Here is a 9,717-nt window from a genome sequence, read left to right on the forward strand (position 1 = left end):
CTCATTTTATACTATTTTTGTCCAGACTGTGAATTTTAGTAAATTTGTAATTGTAATTGTTATTTGTTGGGTAGGTATCCAATTGATGTTTTAGATCAGTTCATTGATTGAAGAAAATAAATTCAATATCTGACGGTAACAAATAATTACTTAGAGACAAAAATGCGTTGTTATCTGCCATCATTTTTATACCAGTCAAGGGCGTAGAGCGAAATCTGATCTGGTGCACCATAACTTCTCATTTCAGAACTTATCTTGAAACAAAACCAATTTTCGTGTTACGGCCATTGGACATTATACTAATCAGCCAAAGATTGGTATACAAAAATTTATGTCTGTAAAATTGATTTACGGACAATAATTTTAAGTGATAACGTCATAATTTACAATTTTTGAAGCTAAATATATCATTAAAAAAAAATTAAATTAAAATGAATTAAGTTAAAAATTAGCATTTCTCATTATTTCAAGTTTTTTTATACCCCCAAATAAACCTTATATAGATGTCTTCTAAAAAAATTAAACCATAACTTAAAGCCTAGTACGCTACTGAAGCGAAACGAAAAATTTTGAAGTCTCCAAAGTCAACAAAGCAAAAACAAAACAAATTTAATTTCGTTCAAGATTTCGTTAACAAAATTTTGTATGGAAAATTTCGTTTCGCATCAGCAAAATTAACTTTTTTTTTTTTTTTTCTTTACACATCATATTGTCAATATTTTTACATGACAACCTATAATAAATTTTATATAATCTGAAAGCTTATTATTTTAGCTTACAATATTCACCTCAATCATGTTTGTACGACATCTAGAAAAGAAAAGCTGGAGTTTTTTTTAATGCAATCAATTTTCATCAAAAAATCAAAATAAAACAGACTCATCTTTCGAAATATATGGGGTCTTGGAAAAAATATCCTTATTAGATGCCTAATTTTTTGTTCATTAACTCTCCAATGGTATCTCTGAAATTACCCATATTAAAGATTTTATCGAAGGTCTCTTTGGTGTTTGGTTTTTGGTTTTTGAAAATCTTTTATAACTTGGTTTTGAAATTTTTTTTTTTGAATTTTTTCTATATCCCTCCTAGCCAGGAACAGGAACATAGAAAATAATTTTTTTTTCTACCACCTCCTTTTACCCATATTTACCGTATTTAATGATTGAATTATTAAAAATCCTTTATTAGTATTCACCTTCAGATTCAACAAATATTTAACTACAATTAGAGATAAACGATTGCGAACTTTTTTGAAAATTTAAATGTTGATAAGGACTTCCGGTTTAAGCGATACGGTTTTTTGTTGAATTACTAAATTTATAACTTACTTTTTGCTGATATCTATTTGCATTGAAATCTTTTAAATAATGTTTATGGTTTCGATTAATTTGGATGTTTCGTATTATTAACAAACTTAAACCAAGATTGAACTCTCAAAAGCGTGTTATACGAGTATATCGTTGTATATGTAAATGATAAAAGTTTAACCAAGCCCTGGGACGCAATTTTAATTCAGCATATAGAATATCTACTGGTGAGCCAATGGCATTATCGAAAAATGAAGAATTTTATGATGCAGAAGCTTTTGATTGATTTCGACATGCATTTTTTTATACAAAAAAAAAAAGTTGAGATAACAATCAAAAATTACATTACGCTGATAAAGAATGCGCAAAAAATGAGTCCCGAAAGTCCGTTCGTCTGTATGTCAGGATGTCTGTCGGTCTCTAAAAGGAGCTACTACCTCCCATTACCGTTATTACCTCCCATTTTTTGCCATCCAAAAATAGAAGATTTTCAAAGCCAATTTGACGTAATTCATCAAGTAATTCTTTCGATACACGTGAATCGAAAAGCAAAATAAAGCTGTAAATCCGATTTTCTCCCAAACGATTTGCTTAATTTGAACGGAATTAATACGAATGCAAAAACACTTTAAAAGTTTTTATACACATAAATCAAAAATCAAATTTTGAAAAAAAAAAATTCATTTTGGATTTTTGAAAAACATACATTTTTTTTTTTTTTGAAAACGGTACATTGAATTTTTTTTGAAATTTTGGTTTTAGATTTTGATTATTATTTGGTACAAAATGGCATGCCAACTTAATTTAATTTTTTCTTTCAAAAAAAATAGTCTTTTCAAAAAACGGTTCTAACGATTTTGAAAATTTGTTTTTTAAAAAAATGGTTCCTTATAAAAGGAAGCAAATTGCATTTTTTTTAGGTACCTCAAATTCATTTCAGATGTTTTTTTTTTTTGCTTAGACAACAAAAAATATATGCGATATAGGTACTATAGGGCAAGTTTAGGATTCGTAAAAAAAATCGAACTAGAGATAACAATTTTACATGGCATTACGATAATGGAGAATGCCAAAAAAGTGGGTCCGGCAATTCTGTCTGTCTGTATGTACCTCGAGTTACAGCCTCAACTATTCGAGTGATTTTGTTCAAACTTGGTAGTTAACAGTTTTGGGTGATTCCCTACAGGACAAATTGAAATTTTTTTTTAGGACCAAAATTAACCGTACCTGTCATACAACGGAAATAGAAAAGTTAATTTTTTTCAAAAACGGCTCTAACGATTTTGATTAAAATTTTTGAGTGTAGTATTACACATAAGAGCCAACTTTCGAAATAAAAAAAATATTTTTTTTATCGTTATTAACGGTACCTGTCATAGAACGGTTTTTTTGATTTATGAATATCTCGTTCAAGACTACCTCGATTTCAACGAAAATATTTATACAAAAGCGTTTAGGTAAAGGTGATATTAAAATTTTAGAAAGTTTTCAAAATACTCGTTTTTGGATTTTAAAAAAATATTTCAAAATTTTTTTTTGAAAAATCAATTTTTTGAAAATGGGTTTATGAAAAATTTTGAAATTTCGTTTTTATGCGTAGATAAATGATTTCTTCAAAATGGCATACCAACTTTTTTTTGAAAAATATTAGAAAGTTTTTATATATAAAAAATTATTTTTTTAAAAAACGGCTCTAACGATTTTCGAAAAAAATTTTCTAAAAATTCCCTTTTATACAAGAAGTAAACTGGCATACTTGGTTTTTTTTGTGAAAGATCATTTAAAACTATATTTAATTAATTATAAAATACAGATTTTATTTTTTTTTTTAATTTCTTGAAAATATCAAATTTTAAATTTTCTTAATTTTCTTGAATAAAAAGCTTTAACATTAGAGTAACTTAAAGCATAAGAGCAAGTATGTGCGACCCCAGTCGTGTATTGTATTTTATTACGTTTACCAAATTGGTATATAAAAAGTTTTTAAAAAAATGCAACTTCGCAAGTTTGTGCGACTTAATCGTGCATTTTATTTTTATTGGTATCCTATGTCCTATAAATTGCTCTTTAAACATTTTAATGCGATAACTGTATTCGCAGATAATTTTTTTTATCAACAATTAGCTTGATTTTTCTTTTTTTTTTCAATTTATGCTTTTGGTATCTTTAGTTTTCTAATTGATAATTTTATTTTATTATAACTTATTAACACAAAACTAAGAAGCACACTAATATTTTTTAGTTTTTATTTTTTTTTTTTCTAATTATTTTAACTGGCTATGAACATGCTGTCTTTATAATTTTGGAATCTACCAGGCTCAACAAAAATCATGGATCTTTACTTACTCGTCTAATTTGTTGAGATAAAAATAAAACAATCAACACAAAATCAATTCGATTTATATATAATTTTAACAGTTTTATTTTAATTTTTTAGTTGGATTTGCAGTAGAATTTGATTAGAAACTAAAATGAAAAATATGTAAATTTAGAAATAACTCTTGTAGTTTTTTGACTTATTTTCTTCTTTATCTTTTAATTGACAAACATAATAACAATTAATTTTTTTTTTATTCGTTTTTTTTTTTCTAGTCAGAGTAAAAATGCTAACAGATCAACTCATTCATCTTCATTAAAGACAGCAACATCAACAACAAAACGTTCCAGTAAGGATCGAAAGTGATAAGCATGAAGATGTCCACAAAAATACATCACATGGAAATGAGACAGAACTTTAATAATAAAAAATATGTTTTGTTTAATATTTAAAATAAAAAAAAAAAAAAAAAATAAAATAAATAAGACGAAAAAATCGATTTCGTAAATTACTAATCATAACTAATCTATAAAACAAAAAAGGAATAATCCACTTTGAAGTAAAAAACAAACAAAAAAAAATTAATTTAACAATTATTTTGTATTTTTGAACGAAATTATGTAATTCTATGTTCCTTTTTTTTTTTTCTTTTTTTTTTCGTAAGTTTTATCCTTGTTTTTTTAATCGTCTTTAAAAATAAAATAGAGTATAAGAATATTTTATTTAATATGCTATTATTTTAACTTTATAATAAACTCTTCCACTTAACAATTTTAAATTAAAAAAAAAAAACGAAAAGAAAAAAAACATTTAAAATTAACAAAACAAAATGATACTCATATATTTTAGTATTTAACGAATTCTACATTATGTATTAAAACAAACAAAAAAAAAAAAATATCATCAAATTTATTCATTAATAAAAGCTACATAAATAAATTATAATTTTTTAAATTGTTTTTATTTTCCAACAAAAAATCCTTATACAGTGTTCAGGGTTTAAAATGGTACTTCAGTCCAGAAGGTTGATGCAATCGATTAGTCAGTTTATTAATTATACAAACAATACAAATTTTCAATGATAATAATACAAATTCGATAAGGACTGTGGTGATTCATGTAGGTATTTTATAAAAAGTATACCTATAATACTGGAATTTTTTTTTATTTATTTTTTTTTTTTTTTTCAAAACAAAATTAGAATCGAGATTTCAGAAAGCTTTGAATAAATAATGTATAGTGACTTTGACGACTGAAATTGAAATTATTTTTGATATTGAGTTATCACAATGTTATCATCAAAGTTTATTAGCACAGGTGTTCATTTGTTTGAGTTTTTAAGATTGATATCAATTGTGGTATGGGCTTTGTATAGGAGCTTTTAGATGCTCAAAAAAAAAATAAAATGCACGACTGGGTCGCACGAACTTGCTCTTGGAGTTAAAGTTGCTTAAATTTTTAAGACTTTTTATAGGGTAACTTCGGGCATTATGGCGCTCCGGGCATTATGGCGCACCTCTCAACTACCATACTTCCAATACTCGAATTTAAATAAAACCAATGCAGAAACTTTGGTCTTCGTCGAACACTAGCCTTGTGAAAATCGCAGGTCAGTGCTATTACTTTTGTGCCAAACAAAAAAGAAAACAAAAAAAATATACCGGTTCTAGGTTCCAATATAATATCGCCTTGTTTTTGTTTGTGTGTATCTCGGTAACTATACAGTGCACGTGTTTGTTGTAAAGAGTGGAATGCAGAGTACAGTTTTGGTTTGGTTATATAACTTGTAATATTTTAAATGAAATAAGAATTGTGTTTGTGTTTTTGGTGTTTTGTGAATATGTGTATATTTTGCAATATGGCGCAGATGCAATAAGGGCATTAATAAATAATTTATTGATGTTACGTTTTTATGAAATTTAATTAAAAAAAAATGATGGAAGTAAAAATTGTTGTCCGTAGTAAAGTTATTTTAGTTCGTGCTTAGGTATGCCATAATGCCCTAATTTACCCTATAGAAATTTGGAAAAAAAAATAAAATTCGTTTAAAAACAAAAAATAAAATAAAATCTGAAATTGAATTGCCCTCCAAAACAAGTATGCAGTTTTGATTAATATATTAATGTGCATTTTAAAAAAAAAAATTTTCAAAATCGTTAGAGCCGTTTTTTAAAAAAACAATTTTTTATAAATAATTTTTGGGAAAAAAAGTTTTAAAATAAAATTGTAATGCCATTTTGTAGAAATCACTAATCAACATCTAAAAATAAAATTTCAAAAAAATTCAATGTCCCGTTTCAAAATTTTTTTAAAAATCCCAAAATTATTTTTTTGGAAATTTTATTTTTGGTTTATATTTAAATTATATGAATGCTTCTTCACAAAAAGTTTCGTTGAAATCGAAGAAGAAGTTTCGGAGATATTCGAATTTGAAAAAAAAAACGGTTCTATGGCAGGTGCCGTTAATAATGATTTTAAAAAAAAAATGTTGTCATTGAAATATAGACCTTAGCTTAAAACTAACATTTGAATTTTTTAAACAAAATCGTTAGAGCCATTTTCGAGATATTTCAATTTTACTAAAATCGGTATATGACAAGTACCGTTATTTTTGGTCCAAAAAAATTAATTCCAAAAACCCCTCGGGAGAGTCACCAAATAACGCTACATACCAAGTTTGACATTAATCAATCCATCCGTTTAGGCTGTAGCTCCTTATACAGACAGACAGACAGACAGACGGACTTCCGGGACCCACTTTTTTGGCATTGTCTACCATTGTAATGTCATGGAAAAATGTTATCTCAACTTTTTTTTTTTTGTACGAATGCATAACTTGATATATAGTACCTATATCGCAAGTATAAAGAGTTATCAACATAATGTAGCTAATAAGTTAGAAACAAAATATTATTATGCAGACAAAAAATTTTTGTTTTGGTTTTATTATAATTATAATCACAATTATCTTACAAATCAAGTTTTAAAAAATATCACTGCAATAAACGTATCTTAGTTTGTCATTTAATAATGTAGTCTCAAAGAAAGGGCGGGCAATTCCATGACAAACGATCCCAAAAACTATATTTTTTTAAATTTTGTATAGATAATAGAATAAATTCACCTTATTAAATTTTACCTTTTTTGTGGGATTGTATTTCCAAATTATATATTTTTTGTCTTTGTTGATTTTGTCTCTTAACTCTTAAGATAGTTATTGGCAAAAATGATGTCCATTAAAATAATTTTTTGGAAAACAATGGTACACTGAATGAATTTTTCATGGCGTAAAATAGATTCACGTTAAAAAATGATGTAGGTAGTAGACAACCTTTTAAATTAGGTCTTTTTAAATACAATCCACAATCAGTTTTTAATAATTCAATTTTATTTCCTACCCAGTTTTAAATAATAATTTTTGTATTCATTTCAAATATTTTTTGTATAAAACTTTATTTTGAATACAAAAAAAAAAAAAAAACATTAACACGGAAACAAGAGCATTCAAAATTCCTACTAGCTTTTATCTACTTGTTTTCTTTGATTTAATACAAGAATATTAAATTTAATTCAAATTGTATTAAAACCTTAACGATAGCAGCAAACATTTAAAAAAAAAAGAAAAAAAGCTAAAAAAAAAATGCTATTGGCAATCCTATTTTCGATAAAATATTTAAAACAAAAATTGTGAATTTGTACTAATTTGAAGCTGTTTTGTGTTTTTTTTCGAAGTAAAATATATAAATTACTGAGAAAATTTGATCGCTAATAAGATTTTACTTCACATATATAGTTTGCGAAAACAATGGTATAGACAATAATATCATTTTTATTTATAATGAACATTATTCATATGCATATACATTCTAACATTATTATAAACAAAATAATATATGTATTAGGGTGGGTCAAAAAAATCGAAATTCTTTTTTTTTTTATTTGGTACTCCCAAAAATCGATTGCTAGACACCTCTAGAATATACACACCAAATATGAGCTCTTTATATTAATGGGAATGTCCTCCGCTTTGCAATTTTCCATTTTTACATCAAGCTTCTACTAAAAAAAATAATGTTTTTATTAATTGACTTTTTAGCAAAATTTCTTTTCATATTCTTGTAGGAAATTGAAAGTTCTACAAAAAAGGCGTTACACACTTTTTTCGTTTATCTAACTGTTGAAGAGATATTTGAGGTCCAAAAATCGAGAAAATCTTTAAAAATTCGTTTTTTTGTTCTTAATTTTGTAACAAATTGAAAAATTATAATAATCAAACGCGCAAGACATATTCTTAATGGAAATTGATTGCTCCACAAAAAAGGTCTTGATAAATTTTTTCATTAATCTAACCATTCTAAAGATATTCGAGGTCAAACTTAAAAAAAAATATAAAAATATTTTATATTTTTAAAAAATTTCCAATTCACTGAAACTTCATTATTTTCAAATTAGCAAGATATATTCTTGTAGGGGCTTAAACGTTCTACAAAAAATTCCTTGGAATCAAATTGATTGCTTGAACCGTTTAGAAGATCAAAAACTTGTGTCTAAGTATATATTGTCTTATCTTTTAATAGTGTGATATTTATTTTTATTAAATGAAACATATTTCCACAGTTTGAAAAAAGTTAAGCATTGTTTAAATAGGCAAAAATCTAATAAATATGCATGTAAAAACATAGGTAAAGTAGGTACGTTCTTCAAAGAAAAAACCCACTTTTATGAAATAGCGCTCTTAAAAAATATGAAATCAAGTTTTTTTTGTTAAGATTAGTTAGAGCCTTTTTAAAAAAAAAAATATTTGGACAAAGTTTGTATACCATTTTGTAGTAATTATATTATTCAACATCGGAAACCAAAATTTAAAAAAATTCAAATTCCGTTTTCGAAAATTTTATTTTTCAAAAAAAAAAATGTAGGTACCTTTTCAAAATTCTGATTTTTACTTGCGATATAGGTACCAAGTTATGCATTCGTACAAAAAAAAAAGTTGAGATAACATTTTTCCATGAAATTACGATGGTAAACAACGCCAAAAAAGTGGGTCCCGGAAGTCCGTCTGTCTGTCTGTCTGTCTGTCTGTCTGTCTGTCTGTCTGTCTGTCTGTCTGTCTGTCTGTCTGTCTGTCTGTCTGTCTGTCTGTCTGTCTGTCTGTCTGTCTGTCTGTCTGTCTGTCTGTCTGTCTGTCTGTCTGTCTGTCTGTCTGTCTGTCTGTCTGTCTGTCTGTCTGTCTGTCTGTCTGTCTGTCTGTCTGTCTGTCTGTCAGTCTGTATAAGGAGCTACAGCCTAAACGGATGGACCGATTAATGTCAAACTTGGTATGTAGCTTTATTTGGCGACTCTCCAGAGGGGTTTTTGGAATTAATTTTTTTGGACCAAAAATAACGGTACATGTCATATACCGATTTAAGTAAAATTGAAATATCTCGAAAACGGCTCCAACGATTTTGTTTAAAAAATTCAAATGTTAGTTTTAAGCTAAGGTTTATCTTCAAATGAAATAAATTTTTTTTGAAAATCATTATTAACGGTACCTGCCATAGAACGGTTTTTTTCAAATCCGATTATCTCCGAAACTGATTATTCGATTTCAACGAAACTTTGTGAAGAAGCATGTATATAATTTAAGTATAAACCAAAAATAAAATTTCCAAAAAAATAATTTTTGGATTTTTAAAAAAAATTTGAAAATTTTTTTTGAAAAATCAAATTTTCGAAAACGGGACATTGAATTTTTTTGAAATTTTGTTTTTAGATGTTGATTAGTGATTTCTACAAAATGGCATAGGTACCAATTTTATTTTAAAACTTTTTTTCCAAAAAATTAAAGTTGCATTTTATTTTATATTGATCGATCCAATATAGATACTTTTTCAAAAAAAAATCGTTAAAATTGAACTAGTCAATTGGGATTTTGCAAAAAAAAAAAAGTCGTAAATATGAAATCAAGTTTTTTTTTGTTAAGATGAGTTTTTGGAAAAAAAAAATTAAAAAAAAAATATTTGAATAAAGTGTGTAGGTATACAATTTTGTTGTAATTAATAAAATCAACATCTGAAATCAAAATTTCAAAAAATTCAATGTATATTTTCG

The 9,717-nt window shown here is 26.1% G+C and overlaps 1 protein-coding gene across 2 annotated transcripts in view; it reads left to right on the plus strand.

The window, feature by feature from the left end:
* The window catches only part of LOC129913376 (serine-rich adhesin for platelets), a 91,318-nt gene extending 87,130 nt beyond the window's left edge, over nucleotides 1-4,188 (plus strand). For both annotated transcript variants that reach the window (XM_055992002.1, XM_055992004.1), the window contains one exon: nucleotides 3,900-4,188. In XM_055992002.1, the coding sequence (XP_055847977.1) occupies nucleotides 3,900-3,990 (91 nt within the window). In that variant the 3' untranslated portion in view covers nucleotides 3,991-4,188. The remainder of the gene's footprint in view (nucleotides 1-3,899) is intronic.
* The last annotated feature ends 5,529 nt before the right edge of the window (nucleotides 4,189-9,717 follow it).

This window comes from Episyrphus balteatus, chromosome 3, assembly GCF_945859705.1.
Source record: "Episyrphus balteatus chromosome 3, idEpiBalt1.1, whole genome shotgun sequence".
Taxonomy (NCBI): domain Eukaryota; kingdom Metazoa; phylum Arthropoda; class Insecta; order Diptera; family Syrphidae; genus Episyrphus; species Episyrphus balteatus.